Source organism: Schistocerca piceifrons, chromosome 1, assembly GCF_021461385.2.
Source record: "Schistocerca piceifrons isolate TAMUIC-IGC-003096 chromosome 1, iqSchPice1.1, whole genome shotgun sequence".
Taxonomy (NCBI): domain Eukaryota; kingdom Metazoa; phylum Arthropoda; class Insecta; order Orthoptera; family Acrididae; genus Schistocerca; species Schistocerca piceifrons.
In genome coordinates, this window is record NC_060138.1 from 217,582,371 (window position 1) to 217,606,261 (window position 23,891).

The 23,891-nt window shown below is 44.0% G+C and overlaps 2 protein-coding genes across 2 annotated transcripts in view; both read right to left on the reverse strand.

Annotated features, from left to right (window-relative positions):
• The window catches only part of LOC124789348 (zinc finger protein 628-like), a 388,802-nt gene extending 376,321 nt beyond the window's left edge, over positions 1-12,481 (reverse strand). The window contains exon 1 of the mRNA XM_047256677.1: positions 12,393-12,481. Coding sequence (XP_047112633.1) covers positions 12,393-12,472 — 80 coding nt within the window. The 5' untranslated portion in view covers positions 12,473-12,481. The remainder of the gene's footprint in view (positions 1-12,392) is intronic.
• An 8,029-nt stretch (positions 12,482-20,510) lies between these two features.
• The window catches only part of LOC124802362 (zinc finger protein 628), a gene marked incomplete at its 3' end in the record, with an annotated part of 430,024 nt that continues 426,643 nt past the window's right edge, over positions 20,511-23,891 (reverse strand). The window contains exon 10 of the mRNA XM_047263160.1: positions 20,511-20,670. Within this exon, the coding sequence (XP_047119116.1) occupies positions 20,511-20,670 (160 nt within the window). The remainder of the gene's footprint in view (positions 20,671-23,891) is intronic.

Consider the following 23,891-nt stretch of genomic DNA (forward strand, 5'->3'; position numbering starts at 1 on the left):
CAGAGAAGTGTTTTGGTAGGCGGATTTTAATCATAGAATGAGGGAAGGTAATAGGAAGCCAAAATTGTCTCCTTGCTTTGATCAACCTGTAAAGACCACCATGTGCTCGTGATAACTCATCATCATCATCATGATCATCATCAACACCATCATGAACAACACCCATTATTGCGTGGCAATACTTGAAATATTCCTGGTAATCTTTGAGTTCATCACATAATTAAACGACATTTATCTGGTATGTAGCGCAGCTATGGTGAATCGTAATTAAATTTCCAGATGTGGTTTACGTCCTACGCTCTCTCACTTTGACAGAAAGTAAAAGCGGTGCATGGCGGAGGGGGCGGCGCGCGTTAGAACGCGGTCTCCCACCCACAAGTCGCCGCTTTAATGACCACCCGTACCGCCAGCCGTTCACGCCGGAGCGTCATTTAGCGAGAGTTAGAGTCAGCCGCGGAGAATCTACGGGATACTTCGATTAGTATCTGGCCGAGTCTTTTCTTCCGCCGTCGTAATTTGTGGCAACGATAGCGGGCGCGGCAGCACGGCACGGCGCAGGGCAGGGCTAAAGCGTCTCCGTATTTACGGCCTAATGTGCAAAATAATAAATCGCTAGATCTTCGCAGCTTATAGACGCGCCGGCAATCGAGCTGATACATTAGCGCGGGCAGCGCGCCGTTAAGTATGCTCGAGGCAAATAAAACGCAACATCCATTACTCTGTATCCGTCCCGCCGCCATTAGCCGGCCGCAAAGGCGTTGCAGTCTCTGGCCGCTGCGCCCTTGGGACGCGGTCGCCTCTTCCCCAAACTTCATGGCTGTGGTGTCCAGTCTGTACCGAAAAACCAAAACCAAAAAGTGCTCTCCACCATTACATCTGTACGCCGCGAGCTATCGCACGACTCGTTACAAGTGGTGTAGGGATGGGTGGGGGAGAAGGGGGCTGGAGGTGATACTTTTTACATACCGTAGTGTCCACGCAGGATACGGTGGCTAATGTGCAGTGTCCACTTTTCGTCCGATGCGCTGGGCAAGTTCATTCGTTTGTTCAGAAGGTGAGCCCGACATTGTTTGCCCGCTTTCGACAGGTTGCGATAACAGAAACGAGGTGGACGCCCTGCCATCTTCGTCAAACGATTTTACAGATAATATTCCGCTCAAAAAATCATTTGTATGTTACTTGTAGCATTGAATGTCAGCTTCATGATGAAGTGTTCATTATTTCGTTAATGATCAAAGTTATTGTGATATTCGCATTTAAGTAAGACACTGCACGAAATTCAAATTAGTTTAAATACTGCTGAGGGAATTAGATTAGGAAATGAGTCACTTAAAGTAGTAAAGGACTTTTGCTACTCGGGGAGCAAAATAACTTAGATGGTCAAAGTAGAGAGGATATAAAATGTAGACTGGCAATGGAAAGGTTCAAATGGTTCAAATGGCTCTGAGCACTATGGGACTTAACTACTGTGGTCATCAGTCCCCTAAAACTTAGAACTACTTAAACCTAACTAACCTAAGGACATCACACACATCCATGCCCGAGGCAGGATTCGAACCTGCGACCGTAGCAGTCGCGCGGTTCCGGACTGCGCGCCTAGAACCGCTAGACCACCGCGGCCGGCCAATGGAAAGGAAAGCGTTTCTGAAGAAGAGAAATTTGTTAACATCGAGTACAGATTTAAGTGTCAGGAAGCGGTTTCTGAAAGTATTTGTATAGAGTGTGGCCATGTATGGAAGTGAAACATGGACGATAAATAGTTTGGACAAGAAGAGAATAGAAGCTTTCGAAATGTGGTGCTGAACAGAATTGGGGAGGAGTTTGTGGCACAACTTGACTAAAAGAAGGGATCGGTTGATAGGACATGTTCTGAGGCATCAAGGGATCACCAATTTAGTATTGGAGGGCAGCGTGGAGGGTAAAAATCGTAGAGGGAAACCAAGAGATGAATACACTAAGCAGATTCAGAAGGATGTAGGTTGCGGTAGGTACTGGGAGATGAAGAAACTTGCACAAGATAGAGTGGCATGGAGGGCTGCATCAAATCCAGTCTCAGGACTGAAGACCACAACAACAATAACATGATTTTGCTTTTGGTGCATATTACATAAAACAGGGTAGGGCCAATATAAATGGCCCAGAGTTTCAGGATGCAAAAAATACACAGCGGAGGGAAGGAAATACATTACTAACCTGACTATAGGAGATGCTGAAAGTGATCATTTTCCAACAGAATGGAGCAACCGGTCGTACCAACGGAGCACATTTACTCAATCTTCACACCTGAGAGAGTTGTTGGCAGGGGTCAGTCTGTTCGCAGCCTTAGCTGGCCACCCAGCTCAAATGATCTGTGTGTGATTATATTGTATGGGGAGCTCGCAAGTCTAAGGTCAGTCGCAACAAGAACTGCAGCAGAACATATCGGATGACACTGCAGAAATTCCTGCATTCCAGCTTTGACCTGCTTTCAGCAAATTGTTGACCAGGGCCCAAAAGTGCTAAGAGATAGATAGTGGTCACTTGCAACATCTGCTATAGTCAAGTTAGTACCATATTTCTTTTCCTCTACCATGTTTCTTTGTATCTTGGAACTGTTATTTGCCCCACCCAATATGTTGTTGTTTATGAAATTCAGCTAAAATAGCCCGCCGCGCTGGCCGAGCGGTTCTAGGCGCTTCAGTCCGGAACCGCGCGACTGATACGGTCGAAGGTTCGAATCCTTCCTCGGGCATGGATGTGTGTGATGCCCTTAGGTTAGTTAGGTATAAGCAGTTTTAAGTTCTAGGGGACTGATTACCACAGATGTTAAGTCCCATAGTGCTCAGAGCTATTTGAACCTCAGGTAAAATATTGAATTTTTCGTTAGACTTGGATGGAGGTCTACCTCTCACCACCGAGCGAGATGGAACAGTGGTTACTAAACTGGACTTGCATTCAGGAAGACCGTCGTTTGGCTGCCCAGTTTTAGGTTTCCCGTGATTTCCCTAAATCGCTCCAGGTCCCTTTGAAAGTGCACAGCTCATTTCTTTCCCCATCTTTGACACAATCCGAGTCTGTGGTCTGTCTGTAATGACTTCGATGTCGATGTGATGCTGAACCCAATTTTCCTTCCTTCCTTCTATCTGTCACCAGTCTTGATAAAATTGATCTTATATAGCTCACTCATCTGCGATAGCGATAAAGCCAAAATGAAATATCCATAACATTCCTCGTATCACATAAATGCTTTGGGATATCTAAACGGGATTTTGGCAAATGACCACGCAATGAGGAGAGTATTTTTTCATATGGGTACTAAGCGAAACTTGGTGTTATTCCATTAAGTACAGATTTTTTCGAAGAATGAATGTAATTTCTAAAGGACATCGATAACTGGTCCAAAGAGAAATGCTGTGAATTTCACCATTAGTGAAGATATTACACGTTAATTTTTGTACCGAGGATGTATTTTTCCACAAGCTATTGATCTCAGTTGCTCTTACAAGGGAGCCTCCCCATCGCACTCCCCCTCAGATTTAGTTATAAGTTGGCACAGTGGATAGGCCTTGAAAAACTGAGCACAGATCAATCGAGAAAACAGGAAGAAGTTGTGTGGAACTATGAAAAAAATAAGCAAAATATACAACTGAGTAGTCCATGCGCAAGAAAGGCAACATCAAGGATAGCGTGGGCTCAGGAGCGCCGTGGTCCCGTGGTTAGCGTGAGCAGCTGCTGAACGAAAGGTCCTTGATTCAAGTCTCAAGTTTCACTCAAGTTTAATTTTTTATTTTCAGACAATTATTATCTGTCCGTCTGTCCGTCCGATGCGAGGTAACTGCGTCGTAGTATGGGGACACAATATCAACTTCGCTCTCCAAAATTCCAGGACATGTTCAGATTTGCTTGGACATATGCAGGATTTGACGGTCTACACACGGAAAAATTTGAAAACGTTAAAAACATATGTTTTGACAAAGCACAGGGAAAACTGTGCGACTGTGAAACTGTTGCATTCATTTGTTGCAGTTTATGTGACAAACTCTTATGTTTCCATCACTTTTTTGGGAGCGATTATTACGTCCACAAGAAAACCTAAATCGGGCAAGGTAGAAGAATCTTTTTGCCCATTCGCCAAGTGTACAAGTTAGGTGGGTCGACAACATATTCCTGTCATGTGACGCACATGCCGTCACCAGTGTCGTATAGAATATATCAGATGTGTTTTCCTGTGGAGGAATCGGTTGACCTATGACCTTGCGATCAAATGTTTTCGGTTCCCATTGGAGAGGCAAGTCCTTTCGTCTACTAATCGCATGGTTTTGCGGTGCGGTCGCAAAACACAGACACTAAACTTATTACAGTGAACAGAGACGTCAATGAACGAACGGACAGATAATGACTTTGCGAAAATAAAGAAAGTAAACTTTTCACTTGAGGGAAGACTTGAACCAAGGACCTCTTGTCCCGCAGCTTCGCACGCTAACCACGGGACCACGGCGCTCCTGAACTCACGCTATCCTTGATGTTGCCCATCTTGGACATGGACTACTTAGTTTCTATATTTTGCTTATTTTTTTCACAGTTCCACACAACTTCTTCCTGTTTTCTCGATTGATCTATGTTCAGGTTTTCAAGGCCTAGCCACTGTGCCAACTTATAACTAAATCTGAGGGGGGTGCGATGGGGAGGTTCCCTTGTTAGTTTCTCACTTGATAAACATGTTAGTGAAGTGACATTTGTAAACTCCGGTGCGTTTTGGCAAAGAAAGCAAATTTTAACATAGCAACAAGAGAAATGTATTTTTTCCTCAAAATTCGTCCCTCGTGACGCTTCTCAGAAAGTTCGAAACTGTTAACAAGCCAGGTGAAAATAAATCGCTTCTTTTGTTGCATTTCCAGCGGAATTTCACCAAAGCAGGAAAGTCAGTAGATGTTTTTGAATGGTTACGATGCAGGTGCGGGCGTAGGGATGCTCCACTTAATATTTGCAGAAAAATATGAGCGTAGAGTTCAGTTTAGAACGGCACTTCTGCTCCAGTGCTTGGCATTTCCCACATAGCGCACCGATCGCCTGCCTGTAACGCCCACCACTTCCGCACTGCCCACGGTTTCCCTTCCGACTGCGCGTGTCCAGGCCACGTTATTCACAGGAACTCTACTGTCCAGTGGCATTAGGTTACAGCTGTCAGAGGTCCAGATTTTAGCGTGAAGCTCCGATTTTTTGAAATGTCATGACTCGTTCTGCGTAATCCTTACACGGATTTCCTTGTGTCTCGATTTCTAGACACTGGTAACAATTCGAAATATAACGTGTATCCTCTTAAAAAAGGTCAGTACGTGAAATTTCGGCTCCTGTTTGAATTATTAACGAGAAATAAGACTTTTTTTTTACTTTTTAATTTCTCTTGTATGTTTGTTAAAAATGTTGGTGAACTCTATTTTTTGTGGAAGAAACGTCTCCAGACAGTATGGTGTAAAGCAGGGGAGTACAGACTTGTTAGTGAGCCGCAAATCCGTTACTGTCACTACCTCAGGACAGCAAGCATAAAAAAATAAAAACAACATGTACAAATTATCATGTAGATAAGAAAATTCCCTATTTTTCCACTGAACTGATTCGTGTGTGCCAAAAACGTTTCGCGTATTCATGCTAGGCATCTTCAGTGGTCTACAATAGAAAGAAAAATATTTAATTATACACACTTAGATATGAGATTTGTTGTGATTGTTGGCAGCTCAGATAAATCTAGCTATTTCTATTTACAGCTATATGGTTGTGGTTTTCACTTACGCTCATCTTATGTTCTACTAATGCATCCATCTGTTGTTCTGTATGTGCCGAACGTGCGTAGTACAGGCTACTTACAACTGATATGTTAGATGTAAACATATCTTTGTACATAACCTATACTTGCCCCACTGCACATGTTCTTTCTCACAAGGGAACCTCCCCATCGCACCCCCCTCAGATTTAGTTATAAGTTGGCACAGTGGATAGGCCTTGAAAAACTGAACACAGATCAAGTGAGAAAACAGGAAGAAGTTGTGTGGAACTGTGAAATAGTAAGCAAAATATACAAACTGAGTAGTCCATGGGTAATATAGGCAACATCAAGGACACTGTGAGCTCAGAAGCGCCGTGGTCCCGTGGTAACGTGAGCAGCTGTGTAACGAGAGGTCCTTGGTTCAAATCTTTCATCGAGTGAAAAGTTTAATTTTTTATTTTCAGTTGATGTGACGAACTCTTATGTTTCCATCACTTTTTTGGGAGCGATTATTACGTCCACAAGAAAACCTAAATCGGGGAAGGTAGAAGAATCTTTTTACCCATTCGCCAAGTGTACAAGTTAGGTGGGTCAACAACATATTCCTGTCATGTGACGCACATGCCGTCACCAGTGTCGTATAGAATATATCAGATGCGTTTTCCTGTGGAGGAATCGGTTGACCTATGACCTTGCGATCAAATGTTCTCGGTTCCCATTGGAGAGATACGTCCTTTCGTCTACTAATCGCACGGTTTTGCGATGCGGTCCCAAAACACAGACACTAAACTTATTACAGTGAACAGAGACGTCAATGAACGAACGGACAGATAATAACTATGCAAAAATAAAGAAAATAAACTTTTCACTCGAGGGAAGACCTGAACCAAGGACCTCTCGTTCTGCAGCTGCTCACGCTACCACGGGACCATGGCGCTCCTGAGCTCACACTGTCCATGATGTTGCCTATCTTGCCCATGGACTACTCAGTTTGTATATTTTGGTTATTTTTTCACAGTTCCACACAACTTCTTCCTGTTTTCTCAATTGATCTGTGTTCAGTTTTTCAAGGCCTATCCACTGTGCCAACTTATAACTAAATCTGAGGGGGGTGCGATGGGGAGGTTCCCTTGTCAGAAGGATTTGAGAAATGCTCCCTGGTTTCTACACTGTGATCTCAACGTAACTTACAAGAGGACCCTCCATACTGTGAATCATGGATTTTGATGCGCTTCAAATATGTTCTAGAGGCACTTACCCTGAGTAGCTGGCTATTCTGGTTTTTTAGCGACAGGTCTTGGTTTTTGAGAAAAATCGATTTTGAAGTTCATTGCGCGAACTTTATATGCGTAACGTTAGGTATATTCCGAGCATGTCAGTGTAACAGTGTAACGCAGCGGTAAAAGTTCACGGCTACCGCGTTGGAGGTACCGTGTTCTAATCCTGCTCGTGTACTTCTTTTTTTTTTAAAAAAAAAAATAGACCGAATTTTTCAATTTTATTTCAAAGAATATCAACACAATGTAAGGTGTGCGAAATTATAAAGATATATTGAGTTATTAATGTTTTCTGTCATACAATATTGCAAAATCTTATTTTTCATCGTCCACATTGCTTGATGTGCCAGAACAATATTGTGGGTGATTAGAAACAACCAAAGCACAAATTTTCGCAGCACCACGCTCATCTTATGAAAGCAACGCTCTTGCAGGCGCACGGTTTCTTCAAGAGCGATACCGGGAAACACAATTCTTTTGCATTCAAAAAGATTTCTCTTTCATCCGCTAATTTCGATACGAACAATGCGTATCTAATCATGCTTTCAAAATTAGGTGCGCTGAATTGATGTAGAGTTAGCGAATGTAATTTTATCGAATCTTCCCTAGAAGCGATCTCTCTATTGTCTTTCAGCAAGTCGGGAACATTCAGAATAATTTTCGTGAAGATTTTCACCTGTCGGTAAAAATGAACATCGCAGGGCTGGCAATAAGGAGTGCGCTTTGGTGGCACCACTTTTAGGGCGCAGGTGCTAGCTTTCCTGTCATCAGTGAATAGATGATGCTATAATGTTGAATCGGTTTGCCCTCCCCACGAATCGATAATGTAGAAAAAATGTGTCTATTCCACATACGGAAGAATTACAGAACGCGAAAATTCTTCATACACCAGTTTCGTGAACTTCCCGAATTTCGTGCAGAACACGACTACATTTCTGTATTTCCGAGTTAATTCGTCTACGCGTTTTTGAACGTTAGGACCAAATTTTCCGAACGGTTCTTGCATAAATAAAAAAAATGGGAGCAGGATTCGAACATGGTACCGCCAACGCAGTATCCGTGAACCTTTACCACTACGCTACGCTGACTTGTTGGAATATATGTAATGTGACGGTATACAAAGCCCGTAATGAACTTCAAAATCGATTTTCTCAAATACAAAGGGCCGTTGCTAAAAAAAAAAAAAACGGATAGCCAGGTACTCAGGGTAAGTAGCTCTACAGCATATGTGAAGCGCATCAAATCCGTGATTTACAGTATGGAGGGTCCCCTTGTTAGTGCACTCCATCCAACTTTCCAGTCTGGTTTCTTCAGAGCTAATTCATTATCAGTGACTATTTGATTTTTAGTATTTTATTTAGTGTGTTAATATGACTGTTCTTAATTTTAATTTAATCAAACGCTAATCTGGAACATAACTTTCCACTGGTTGAGTGGTTGTTATTTGATTATCTCCAATAGTTCTTGACTGATTTAATTGTGTATCAACTTACAAATTTAATTAACTGATGCCCACTCTGTACAAACTAGCACTGGCTCGGTTTCAACCTGACCATTGAGGAGAAGCCGTTAATTGAAGATGGGTAGGAATGGTTCTAGGTGCTAAGTGTCTGTGATGGAATGGTAGCCCATTGTTCCTCAGGAGTCGTCACCAGAGAACGTACTAACGCTGTACGCTGTGATCTGGAGCACAGTTGACGTTCTGACTCGTCCCAAATGTATTCCTTGGGGTTCAAGACGGGACTCTGTGCAGATCAGTCCATTCCAGGACTGTTATGTCCACGAACCACTACCTCACAAATGCTTTATGACAGGGTGCATTCTCATGCTGATACAAACAATCATGGTATGTGAACTGTTCCTCTACTGTACACAATTCTGTAAAATGTGTTCATATTCTTCCCTATTTAGCGTTTTCTTAAGCTCAATAAGGGCCCCACACCCTAACCGAGAAAAATATGCACATGCCGTAAAACCATCTCCTCTGTACTTCGATATTGACACTTCACATGATGGCGGGTACTGTTCTCCAAGCATTCGTTAAACCAAAATCCTTCCATCGGATTTCCATGGAGTTCAGCGTGATTCATCACTCAAGTCATTCAATTTAGTCATCCACTGTCCAGTGGCATGGCTTTTTACACCACCTCAACTGTCGCAAGGCGTGGACCACAGAAAATTGTGGCTTATGAGGAGCTGCTCGACCACTGCGTGGTCTTCGTTTAGTTGTGGTTGTTCCTTCGCGTTTTCACTTCGCAGTCACATCACCAACAACTGATTCAGGCAGCCTTAGAAGTGTTCAAAGGTCCGTGATGGATTTGTTACTCAGGTGACACTGCTCATATTCGAAGTCACTGAGCCCTCAAAACCGACCAATGCCACCGATTCTCTGCTGACAAAACAACACTCCCCGCTTTCTGTTATACTGGCTGGTCCGCCTCTTGTGATACCTAGCAGTCAATATCGCACAACATACGGGTGTCTGGATACTTTTGATCAGATAGTGTATATGTTACCCCGATGTGATATTTTAAAGAAATTTCTTTAGATTTTCAGGAGTATATTTCTATCTCAATTTCAACCAGTCTCTGGACCAGCGTCATTTTTTTTTTCTTTTTATTATTTATACACAGTGCAAAAGTCAATACAAGAAATGTCTCGTCTGCATTGGTAGTCATTCCCACTGCCATCAAAATCGGAATTGTAAAACTACTGTTAGCTTCTGTAGACTGCCATAAGTATGCGTAGACTATGATAGCTTTCCTAGTAGCTTCGGGGCCGGCCGAAGTGGCCGTGCGGTTAAAGGCGCTGCAGTCTGGAACCGCAAGACCGCTACGGTCGCAGGTTCGAATCCTGCCTCGGGCATGGATATTTGTGATGTCCTTAGGTTAGTTAGGTTTAACTAGTTCTAAGTTCTAGGGGACTAATGACCTCAGCAGTTGAGTCCCATAGTGCTCAGAGCCATTTTAGTAGCTTCGGTCAGTTAAGGTCGTATCGTGTTACCTGTGCGCTGAGTGTGTTGCATACGTATCAGGCGTTACGTCATATCGATCGGTTTGTATGCGACCAGTCTCTTACTAGAGTTCGCCAAAAGCTGAAAGTGGTGAACAGTGAGAATATGCAAAGGGCCAAGTAACCAACGGAACATTTTTGTTCTGAAAACTTAACCTAATCTCTGTTATTGAAGAATAAAGAGAATTTTTAGAGAAACTGAAACTATCAAGGTTTGATACAGATTTTATACGAAAATTGTTGATTCGTAATATGAAACAGAGGGATGTTGTAGCAAAAATAAGGAAAAAAAGATACAAATTATCATGTAGCGCTAGAAAAAACGCAATTTCCTCAACATAAAAATTAAAAAAGAACGCAAAAACAAAATATATCAAACATCGCTTCAATATTTCGACGAACTAATGTTTCTGTTATTGATACAAAGCTTTTACATTTATCAACTCTTGCTTTTCATAGTGACGAGAACATTCTATTGAGTACGAAATAACAATAAATATTTATCCTCTTATGTTTGTGCATGTAAACAGTACATGCATCAAAAGTAATTGCTTTGGTTGGACAAAAGCGTAGAAGTTACGTGATCATCTAATTTTTATTAGGTTTAAAATGCAATTTATATTCTTTAAGGATGTAAGATACACAATGAACTAACACTGAACGATGTGCAGTTCTAATTACATGAAAACAAACAACCAAAAAAAAGCAGAAAAAAAAACAAAAAGAGAATGAGAAGTCATCGGCACCCATTTTCTATCATACGTGTTCGTTTATATTTCTTTTCCAACCATTGCACCAATACTACCGGTAATCCTACCATTTACTATGTCATTTGTGTAGGGTACTAAAACTACTGACGTGTAGTTTTGGCACAGCACAAGTCTGGTCGAAATAAGAGGGTCACTCCAAAAGAAATGCACACTATTTTTGTAAAAATACAATTTTCATTTTGCATGTGTGAAAGTTTTACAGTGTGTAGATAAATCCTTCCCGCTTGTTTTCAAACTTAGTTCAACCTGTTCCCGTGAGTGGTGCCGTCACAGCATGTCTTCAAGATGGCTGCTACACTTGACGTTCGTCAGAAATAACGTGCTGTCATAGAATTCCTGTGCTGTGAAAACGAGACAGTGAGAAACATTCACAAGAGGTTGAAAAAGGTGTATGGAGATGCTGCTGTCGATCGCAGTACAGTTAGTCGATGGGCAAGCAGGTAACGTGATGAAAGCGGGCACGGCAATATTGATGATTGTCCTCGCAGCGGCAATGTGCAGAGAGTTAACGAATTGGCGACTGCTGACAGACGCATCACAGTGAACGAATTGTCACGCTACGTTGGGATAGGGTAAGGAAGTGTTTGCAGAATACTGAAAGTGATGGCATTAAAAAAGGTTTGTGCCAGGTGGGTTCCCACGATGTTGACAGTGGCTCACAAAGAAACAAGAAAAACGGTATGCAGCGAACAGTACGAGAATGGTGGAGATGAATTTCTTGGAAGAATTGTGACAGGTGATGAAACATGGCTCCATCATTTTTCACCAGAGACGAAGAGGCAATCAATAGAGTGGCATCATGCAAATTCACCCAAGGAAAAAAAATTCAAAACTACTCCTTCAGCTGGAAATGTTATGGCTACGGTGTTTTTCGATTCTGAAGAACTCTTTCTTGTGGACATTATGCCAATTGGAGCCACCATAAATTCTGATGCATATGTGACGACACTGAAGAAACTTCAAGCCCAACTGAGTCGTGTTCGACCACATCGGCAAAAGCAGGATGTTTTGCTGTTGCACGACTATGCACGGCCACATGTCAGTCAAAAAACCATGGAAGCGATCACAAAACTCGGGTGGACAACACTGAAACACCTGCCTTACATTCCTGACCTGGCTCCATGTGACTATCATCTCTTTGGGAAACTGAAAGACTCTCTTCGTGGAACAAGGTTTGGAGATGATGACTCCCTTGTGCACGCTGCCAAACAGTGGCTCCAACAGGTTGGTCCAGAGTTTTGCCGTGCAGGTATACAGGCGCTGGTCCCAAGATGGCGTAAGGCAGTTGAGAGGGATGGAAATTATGTGGAGATATGAAAATATTGTTCCTGAGGGATGTATCTACACACTGTAAAACTTTCAAACATATAGAATAAAAGATGGATTTTTGAATAAATAGTGTGCATTTGTTTTGGAGTGACCCTCGTACTTAGCGACTGCTGCTTCAAAAACGCGGTTACATTTGACAAACATTTTTGATACGTCAGCGCTTGTTTGACAAACCTGTGGATAGCAGACAAAGAATTTGACAAACAAGTTTGATGGTCTTAATGCTGTAATGAGTGCACGCAGCCAGGCTGGCGTACTCACTTGTCGTAGAAGGCCTTGCCGCACTTGGCGCAGACGAAGTTCCTGGGTCGGGGCGCGTGGAGGCGCGCGTGCCGCCGCATGGTGACGGCGTTGGCGGCGCGGAAGCCGCAGACGGCGCACGGCGCGACCGGGGCGGCCGCGAACTTGGAGTGCGCGCGCTGCTGGTGCGCCAGCAGCGCGGCACGGCTGGGGTACTCGCCGCCGCAGTCGGCGCACCACAACGGCCGCTCACCCGTGTGCACGCGCAGGTGCGAGCGCAGCGCCCGCTTAGACACCACCGCGCCGCACTCAGGGCACTGCAGCTGCGACTTGGACGGCGCGCCGTGCAGCACCTGCGCAGGCCAAGAGCTGCGTCAAGTTCGGATACAATTCCAAGCTTTCGACGACTACCTCCGTCGTCGTCGACAGAGGCCATGTCTGACTATCGTACAGTTCATAACCGATGTCTCCACATATCAAATGGCTCCAAGCACTATGGGACTTAACGTCTGAGGTCATCAGCCCCTAGACTTAGAACTTCTTAAACCTAACTAACCTAAGGACATCACACACATCCATGCCCGAGGCAGGATTCGAACCTGCGACCGTAGCACCAGTGTGGTTCCTGTTTTTATCACAAAGTTATACTTCCAAGGGAACCTCCCCATAGCACCCCTCTCAGATTCAGTTATAAGTTGGCACAGTGGATAGGCCTTGAAAAACTGAACACAAATCAGTCGAGAAAACGGGAAGAAGTTGTGTGGAACTATGAAAAAATAAGCAAAATATACAAACTGAGTAGTCCATACGCAAGATTGGCAACATCAAGAACAGTGTGAGCTCAGGCGCGCCCGTGGTTAGCGTGAGCAGCTGCAGAACCAGAGGTCCTTGGTTCAAGTCTTCCCTCACGTGAAAAGTTTACTTTCTTTATTTTCGCAAAGTTATGATCTGTCCATTCGTTCATTGACGTCTCTGTTCACTGCAATAAGTTTAGTGTCTGTGTTTTGTGCCCGCACCGCAAAACCGTGCGATTAGTAGACGAAAGGACGTGCCTCTCCAATGGAAACCGAAAACATTTGATCGCAAGGTCATAGGTCAATCGATTCCTCCACAGGAAAATATTCATTGACCTTGTAATTGAAGTCGCGAGCTGTATTTGCTGGATTCATATTGCCCACGGAATACATCTCACGTATTTAATGCACTTTCGTCGAAAGTGGCTAACAGTCAATTGCCAGCCAGGGAGCCTCGTTAGCAGAAATACTTCTGTGCGCTGTAGTCCACTGACGTCGTGTGTTTCGATGTTTGTTTAGGTGTAGCGTCCCCATACTACGGCGCAGTTACCTCTCATCGGTCGCACGGACGGACAGATAATAATTGTCTGAAAGTAAAAAATTAAACTTTTCACTCGAGGGAAGACTTGAACCAAGGGCCTCTCGTTCTGTAGCTGTTCACGCTAACCACGGGACCACGGCGCTCCTGAGCTCACACTATCCTTGATGTTGCTTATCTTCCGCATGGACTACTCAGTTTGTACATTTTGCTTATTTTTTTTCATAGTTCCACAAAACTTCTTCCTGTTTACTCGATTGATCTGTGTTCAGTTTTTCAAGGCCTATCCACTGTGCCAACTTATAACTAAATCTGAGGGGGGTCCGATGGGGAGGTTCCGTTGTTAGAAGCACGGGCACGCAATACTCGTACAGTCAAACATAATCTTGTATTGACGTAACATCCCGTGTTCCGGACTATTAGGAGTCTGTGATAAAAACTTTAATACAGACACCGGTTACGCACTTAGCGATGCATGGAAGCGTGCAGTTGACAAACACTGGATAGACTGCACGAACTCACTGTATTGACACTAGCGCGGTCCTTATTTTCTCGAATTTCGTGTTTCTTCACTCACACCCCCTAGCTTCATTCCCTTTGTCTTAAGAAGAATTTTAGGACCTACTTTGTTGGAACAGAAGACGAGGAACCCATGTCGAAGTGGCCGAGGGGCTGCATCACATTACTACGCGTTGCTTATTACTGCTTTTGCGAGTGCTTGACTGCTGTCATACTCCACAATGAAATTTTCACTCTGCAGTGAAGTGTGCGCTGATATGAAACTTCCTGGCAGATTAAAACTGTGTCCCGGACCGATACTCGAACTCAGGACCTCTGTCACCGCATAATTGCGTTTAACTGACTTTTGTTTTCGTCTTGTTTGTTTTGTCTTCTTGAAAGGGAACCGCTCCTGGAGCAGGACGGTGGGTAGGGCAACGGCTGACACCCGAGGCCTGGCTATCCCGCCGTCACGACTGCCGTGAGGAGCGTCTGAGCCGTCTTCTCGTCTGTTGGTAGGGGTTCACCCCCTATTCCATCCGTAGGGGATCAATGTGCTCTAGATATCTTCTTCTGTAACAGCGTCTCGTGCCTGGAAAGCTCCAATGAACACGTGGGTCCGCGAATAAAGAACCTAAATAACTAGTGGAGTGGGTCCTGTACTTCGGGTGGCGGCTGGAAGCCGCATGGACCAAAACTAGTGTGTGCATCACGAAATATTTAGTAGAGGGCCATGCCTTTTAGCCAGTTAACAGGGTTCAGCATATCATCAGAGGAGACAGACTCCGGCAATCTACGCAACAGTAATGCCGGCGTGTGCAGCCAGCAACCGCCAGTCGCGTCACGGGTCAGGCGGTGCGCATTCTAGTCAACGAATGAGCACCTCAGACACACAGGGTCGTCCGTCAGATGAATGGACTGTAGCCGCTGACGAATAGCGAACTTCCCGTTCACAGACACGTTCCACAACGAACGCACCGACGTAGGTAGGAAAGGTGAGTGGGCCGTACGTTAGTCTGGAACCGCGCGACCGCTACGGTCGCAGGTTCGAATCCTGCCTCGGGCATGGATGTGTGTGATGTCCTTAGGTTAGTTAGATTTTAGTAGTTCTAGGTTCTAGGAGACTGACGACCTCAGAAGTTAAGTCCCATAGTGCTCAGAGCCATTTGAACCATTTGGGCCGTATGTCACACCGTGTTCCAGCCAACATCGGGGTGCCGTTGAGCAACCGTATTGATGGGTTGTTTCTGTTAGTAAAGGCGATAATAGTGTTACGTGCTGGGCATCCGTGTCCGCGGAAGGTCCACTGGTAAGTAAATGAGGTCAATCAGGAACTTTCTGATCTGGGTGAGTGGCAGTGAAACACGTTCAACAGAAACCGGTAGATCTAGAGAGCACAGTGCCACTTCAGCTATCATGGTGCCCGTTAGACCGGCGAGTGCAGAGGTCCACCTGCGACCCAGTGTTTAGGTACAGCTCTCGCACACGGTTATAGACACGAATTAAACGATACCGCCCACCCGCTGCAGCAGTGTTAGGGTGGCGTATCAGACTTCAAAAAAGAGACCGGCGCTCACGGATTGTCCAAAATGGTTCAAATGGCTCTGAGCACTATGGGACTTAACTTCTAAGGTCATCAGTCCCCTAGAACTTAGAACTACTTAAACCTAACTAACCTAAGAACATCACACACATACATGCCCGAGGCAGGATTCGAACCTGCGACCGTAGCGGTCTGCGGTTCCAGACTGTAGCGCCTAGAACCGCTCGACCACACTGGCCGGCACGGAATGTCCATATGCTACTTGAAATCTATCGGCCATCGGAACCGTCAAGGGAAGGACGTCCGCGAAATGGTTCATTTTTGAGACGTGTTGACGTAACGTGTTCGTAGGAGCATGTCAATTCGACGCAGTTTGTTGCTCTGTAACACAGCGCGTGTCTGGTGTAGTAGTCGGCGGTACGTAGCTGCTGCTGTGCGGCGAAAACTGCTTATTGAACGGCACCTCCAAATTTTGGAGTGTGGGATCTTTGTCAAAAGGCACCCCCGTTGTTTTAGGGGACCGCCCACCTGCGACACTCATGTATTTTGTCAGCCAACTGAGAAACCCAAACACGACTCGCAGCTTTACTTTTGCCGGTACCTCGTCTCCTATCGTCCAAACTTCACAGAAGCTCTCCTGCGAAACTTGCGGGTCTACCACTCCTTGAACAAATGATACAGCGGAGACGTGGCTTAGCCACATTCTGATGAATGTTGCCAGAACAAAATTTTCACTCTGTGACGAAGTGATGAGTTCTCTTCAGTCAAGAGTTTGGACATTATGAATAAGTTAAGCACAGAGTTAGATTTCTTAAACAAGGTTCCTTTTTCTTAGGATTCAAAAAATTCCTGTCTTAGTGACAAAGAGGCTACGAAAAGTCTGAAGGTGATATGCAATACGGCAGAAAGTGAAGTTAATGTAAGACCACTATCAGCTGAAAGCAGTTAATCACACACATAAGCTGTAATAAACAGGATGTAGTTACGTGATACAACTGCTCGGCACTGCGGCATGGGTTACTCGTCTTCAGTTTCAACGAAATAAGCCGTAAAATTCTTCTTAAAGTAAAAGGAAAAAAATTAGGGAGCATGTGTGAAGAAACAATAGATTCAAAAAGTAAATAAATAAATAAAATAGAAAGTATGGACCAGACTAATGGAAAGAGGGCGCCACGTCAGTAAGCGACATTTTCAAAACGTCATGATTAAATAATTAAGACAATCAGATGCCGTCTTTTTTTGCATAAAATGAGGGCCTCGCCAGTTTCACGAAGTCAGGCATCCCCTGACGATAGTGACAGAGGGAGTTATGCAAAGCTTTGGATCTTATTAGAATTGGAGGCGGCAGATTTACCGAGAACTTTTATCCAAGGACTTCGTCGCGAAAGTCCTCATAACTGCAGCTACTCATTCTGTTGTAGTTTTACGTATTGACTGATTTAGCCATCCGTTATTTCAGTGAAAATAGTCTGTGGGAGCGACCGAATGACAATGGTCAATACAGTCTGCTGTAGTTTTGCATATTGACTAAATTATTCATTCTTTTGTTTTCAAGTGAAAGCAGTCTACAGACTTTTAGTCGACTGAACCATATATTCGTTCTTTCAACGGTAACCCTTTTTAGCCTATTAGTCGACCGAGATATCCGTTCATTCATTCATCTGTGTGAAAGCTGTCTGTTGTACCTTCACTGGTAAAACTTATCGAGTGCTTCCCAACAGGGCACACATACTCCTGAAGGGAACCCACACACCCTGCGGTAGCTAGAGAGATCTCAGGGGGTCCATCATAGTAAAAATAAGCATTTATACATGTTCATTTAAGTATGCACTGAATTGATTAATTCTTCTTTTCATCATTTAAAACCAATTAATATACTGCTATTGATTAAATTGATCCAGGAGCTATTAATGTAGAACTAATTAAGCAGATGAATCGCTGGGGGCAAAAAGTTGAGTGTTAACTTTCCCTGAGGTGCAAGCAAGGAAGAAATTAACATTGTCAAATTTTTTTAAATTAGGGAAGTTCAAAGAAAAGTAACGAATCGTGGCAAAAATACTTCCGACAGGTGGCACTAGGTGCTTAAAAGGCAGTTTGATTAAGCCACCAAACAACTGAAAAAATGTTTCCTCTATGGTTCCTGTTCACGTCCACTCAGAAACAGAATTACGGGTGATCAAAGTAAACTGGCGGGTTGAGAGATACACGGCTTGAATAAATTTAAATAAAAAAGTAATTGTTTATTTATTTAAACACAAACATACAATTTAGAAACAAACATCAAAATTTTAAAACGAACCAAACACTGACATTCAGTGACAGAAGTGCGAAAAACATGTATTGAAGCAAATAAATACACAAATTTAAAAAAATAAAAAGAGTTAATTTTTATAACTATATTTTTATTTACGTTATTCTAAAATAAGGTACGCTACTTGTTCTATCGAAACTCCAGTCGCGGATCATGTATGACTGGAAATACTGGACAAGTATATAAGTGAAAATACATTTACCCACAGAATGAGACAAAACATACATATAACAGACCCAACGACTTACCGTAGTAGATAAGTAGAAGAACGACAAACATACTTTCGTGGCATTCATAGATGTAAAGTAAGCCTTGGACAATGTTGACTGAACTACATCCGTTGACAGTTTCAAGGTATCGGGGATAAAATGCAGGGAGCAAAATATTATTTACACCTTGTACAGAAACCAGATTGCAGTTGTAAGAGTCGAAGGACATGAAAGGGAAGCAGTAAGTGACAATGGAGTAGGGCATGGCTGCAGCCTGTCGCCGATGTCACTCAGTCTGTACACAGAACAAGCCGTGAAGGAAACCAAGGAGAAATTTGGAATGCGAATTGAAGTTCAGGGACAATACACAAAAACTTTGACTTTTGCCGATAACACTGTAATTTTGTCAGAGAATGCAAAAGTCTTCGAACAGCAGTTGTACAGGATTGATAGTGTCTTGAAAAGGGGCTTAAGATGAACATCAATATAAGTGAAACAAGGGTCATGGAATGTAGTCGAATTAAATGAAGCCAAGCTGAGGGAAACAGATTAGGAAACGAGGCACTAAATGTGGTGCTTGAGATTTGCTGTTTGGGCAGCAGAATAACTGGTAATAGCCGAAGTAGAAAGGAAATAAAATGCAATAGTAAGTAAACAATTTCCAAAAAAAAACATCTAATATAAATGTAAGTGTTAGGAAGTCTTTCCTGAAGGTCTTTCTGTGAACTGTAGTCTTTCATGGAAGTTAAACTTTCTTGTCCATATTCTAATCATGTTGTACTGTCTGTAGAGTGCATAAATAAAAATTTCAATATCCATGAACATGTTATAAGACAAAAACGGAGTTCCATGTCCAGTGAACAACGACATCATATAAAATTTCAGAAATAAGACAAATGACTCCTGAGAGGAAGCCCACTTATATTCACATAACCTTGAGTATTACAAAAACTATTTCTGTTAATTTAATAAGGAAGCCCCGTAACCCAGTCTAGGATCTAACAGATATGCTCATGAGCCCAGGAGAGGAGCTGCAGGCGATGTCGTGCTGTTACGAAAGACACTCGCGTCAGTCGTCTGCTGCCGTATCCCATTAACACCGAAATTCGCCACAGTTCCCCAACGGATACGTTCGTCGTAAGTCCCACATTCATTTGTACAGTTATTTCACATACTCTTGCTTGCCTGTTAGCACTGACAAGCCTACACAAGCGCCGCTGCTGTCGGTCGTTAAGTGAAAGCCTTCGAGCACTGCGTTGTCCGTGGTGAGAAGTAACGCCTGAAATTTGGTGCTCTCAGCTCACTCTTGACACTGTGGATCTCGGAATATAGAATTCCCTAACGATTTCCGAAATGGAACGTCCAATTCTTCTAGCTACAACTACCATCCCGCCTTAAAATTCCCATCGTGCGGTCATAATCACATCGCAAACGTTTTGACATGAATCAACTGACTACAAATGACAGCTCAGCCAATGCTCTGTCCTTTGATGTCTCGTGTACGCAATACTACCGCCAGTTGTATATGTACAAATCGCAATTTAAAAAAAAGTTCAAAAAATGGTTCAAATGGCTCTGAGCACTATGGGACTTAACATCTATGGTCATCAGTCCCCTGGAACTTAGAACTACTTAAACCTAACTAACCTAAGGACATCACACACATCCATGCCCGTGGCAGGATTCGAACCTGCGACCGTAGCGGTCACGCGGTTCCAGACTGTAGCGGCTAGAGCCGCTCGGCCACACCGGCCGGGATATATCGCAATCCCATGACTTTTCTCACCTCAGTGTAGTATGGATAAAGTTTTCAGTTATGATACCCTTTTTCCGCGATCCTATTTTGGTTTAAACAATGTCTAACGCTACCCGAAGCTATGCTCAAGTTACCGTGGAAAACGTCATTAAAGTTCCTCTAGTACTTTTGGAGATTAGCCTGTTCAAACAGACAAGCAGACAGGCACGACAGTTTTACAGATTTATTATTAGCATGGAGACTGCTGGCAGAAGAGTCGAGTAACGCTGGCCGGAGGTAGGCTACTCACCGTGTGGAATAAGAGATCGACCCGCGTGGAGCAGCGGTACGGGCACTGGCTGCACGCATGTTCTTTGAGTAGCCCCTCCGATGCCCCGGACTCGACAGCGACTGCCGTGGACAACGGGTCGCGGTCTGCGGCGGAGGCAGGCGGAGACCCGGCCGCCTCCTCTGGGGCCTGCTGAGGTTCCTCGGCGACTTGCTGAGGAGGGTCCGCGTCTGCCACGGCCGACGCCGCCTCCGCTGCTTGCGGCTGCTGCTGGCTGCTCTGCTCTGCAGCAGCGCCCTGCGCGGGGAACGCGCATGCCTTGTCGCGCACGTGGCGGGCCAGCTGCTGCGCCAGGGCGAACTTCATGCCGCACATCGCGCACCTGGAACAGCGAAAGTCTAAGCTGGGATACACGTACGGATTCACACTTGTGATATATCTGCTGTACAAGCTGAGAGGTCGTGTAAATGACGCGCGGGATAGCCGTGCGGTCTAGGGAGCCTTGTCATGCTTCTCGCGGCTGCTCCCGTCGGAGGTTCGAGTGCTCCCTCGGGCATGGGTGTGTGTGTGTGGTGTCTTTAGCGTAAGTTAGTTTAAGTTAGATAAAGTAGTGTGTCAGCTAAGGGACCGATGACCTCAACAGTTTGGTGCTCCAGGATATACCACAAATTTCCAAATTTTCCGTATAAATGAAACTCTGGTGTTGTATGCACACTTTGCTTTTTTCAGTTCCCATCTGACATATGGAATTCTGCTATGGGGAAACTCACCTGCGTCTAAGGCCATTTTTAAATGGCAAAAAAGTCCATCATATACATTGCGCGGTTCACACCAGGAGAATCATGTGGACGCTACTTCAACGAAATGTATATTATTACAGTAGCTAGTTTATATAATTGTTCAAATGGTTCAAATGGCTCTGAGCACTATGGGACTTAACATCACAGGTCATCATTCCCCTAGAACTTAGAACTACTTAAACCTAACTAACCTAAGGACACCACAAAAATCCATGCCCGAGGCAGGATTCGAACCTGCGACCGTAGCGGCCGCGTGGTTCCATATATAATTGTAGTTGTCTACCATATACCAAAGTGCCAACGGCCTTGCCGCAGTGGTAACACCGGTTCCCGTCATATCACCTAAGTTTAGTGCTGTCGGGCTTGGTTAGCAATTGGTTTAGTCACTGTTAGGTTCTGCTGAGTGCTGTTCGCAAGTGTGGAGCACTCATCCCGTGTGATGCCAGTTGAGGAGCTGGAGCTACATCTACATCATACTATGCAAGCCACCTAATGGTGTGTGGCGGAGGGTACTATCGGTCCCACTACCTGATCCCTCCAACACTGTTCCACTCGCGAATAATGCGTGGGAAGAATGATTGTCGGTAGGCGTCTGTACTGGCTCTAGTTTCTAGAATTTTCTCCTCGTGGTCAACACGCGAGACGTATGTGGGTCGAAGTAATATGTTGTCTGAGTGCTTCTAAAAAGTACTGTCCCGAAATTTCAATAGTAAGTCTCTCAGTGATGCACAACGTCTGCCAGTGGAGTTTGTTTAGCATCTGCCTAACGCTCTCTCGCCAGCTAAACGACCCCGTGACGAAACGCGCCGCTCTTCGTTGGACCTTCTCTATCTTCTCTATCAGTCCTACCTGACAGGGGTCCCAGATAGATGAACACTACTCAGGAATCGGACGAACAAGCGTCTTATAAACCACTTCTTTCGTCGATGAGTTACATTTCCTTAAGATTCTTCCGATGAATCTGGGTACTGTGTGTCTGCTTTTCCCACTATCTCTTTTAGTTGGTCATTCCACTTAAGGTCGGTCTGGATAGTTACGCCGAGATATTTTACGGCAGACACTGTCTCTAGCTGTTTGTCATCAATAGTGTAGCTGTACAGTAGTGGATTTCTTTTCCTATGCATGCACAATATGTTACATTTATTTACGTTCAGGATCAACTGCCATAGTCTGCACCATTCATCAATTCTCTGCAGGTCGTTCTGCAAATTCTTACTATCTTCTGGCGTTACTACTTTGGTATACACAACTGCATCATCTGCGGATAGCCTTAAAGAGAATCCGACGCTTTCTAGTAGATCATTAACATTTATTGTGAAAAGCAACGGTCCTCTCACACTTCCCTGTGATACTCCGGATATTACCTTTACCTCTGTCAATTCAGTTCCGTTAAGAGCGACGTGTTGAGTTCTATCTGCAAGAAAGTCTTGAATCCAATCGCAGGTCTGCTGCGATACTCCGCAAGCTCGTATTTTTTCGTCAAACGGCAATGCGGGACGGTGTCAAATGCCTTACTGAAGTCAAGGAACACGGCATCAGCCTGAGCGCCGTTGTCCACTGCGCTGTAGATCTCATGGAGGCACAGAGCGAGATGAGTTTCGCAGGGTCTCTGTTTGCGGAATCCATGTTGATTTTTATATAAGAGCTGTTAATTTTCCAAAAACTCCATAGTTCTTGAGCATAAAACATGTTCCATAATTCTACTATAGAGATTTGTCAACGGTATAGGTCTATAATTGTGTGGATGTGTCTTACGGACTTTCTTAAAAACTGGAATGACCAGCGCTTTTTTACAGATTTACCAGATTGAGCAGTAGCGACACCAGGCACGAAAACTGACAACGGCCAGGAGAGCGGTGTGCTGACCACATGCCCCTCCATACACACACCCGGTGACACCTAAGTGTGAGGATGACACGGCGGCTGGTCGTAACGTTGGGCCTTCAAGGCTTGTCCGCTTTTTTTTTTTTTACTATACGCCAAATGCCTGAATAATTTTGACCTTAGGGTGTCAATACACCGTCATAGCACTAGACATACACAAACAGACAAGCCACAAGCCAGACTAGCAAAGGTCCGCAATCTTGGTCTCAACACTTTAACAAACTACCTAAAAATGCCCACCCAGAACTCCTGAGTACGTTCAAAGGCGCAGTAACAAAGTGGTTAAAAAGTAAAGCCTTGTATACAGTGAAATAATTTGAAGAATGTACAATAGATGACTCGGAATTTTGAGATGGGACTATACAAAATTATAAATTGTAATATTTTATGAGGCTACTAGTGCAGTATATTCATTCACCTACCAGAGCAGTATATTCATTCACGGTGCCATACTGTATAAGTCAATACAGAGATAAAGTTTATTACAATTATTTACAGATTACACAGGGTGGTCCATTGATAGTGACCGGGCCAAATATCTCACAATATAAGCATCAAACGAAAAAACTACAAAGAACGAAACTCGTCTAGCTTGAATGGGGAAACCACATGGCGCTATGGTTGGCCCGGTAGATGGCGCTGCCTTAGGTCAAACGGATATCAACTGCGTTTTTTTAAATAGGAACCCCCATTTTTATTACATATTCGTGTAGTACGTAAAGAAATATGAATGTTTTAGTTGGACCACTTTTTTCGCTTTGTGATAGATGGCGCTGTAATAGTCACAAACGTATAAGTACGTGGTATCAATTAACATTCTTTATCTGCCTCGTGATGACTGGGTGTTGTGTGATGTCCTTAAGTTAGTTAGGTTTAAGTAGTTCTAAGTTCTAGGGGACTGATGACCATAGATGTTAAG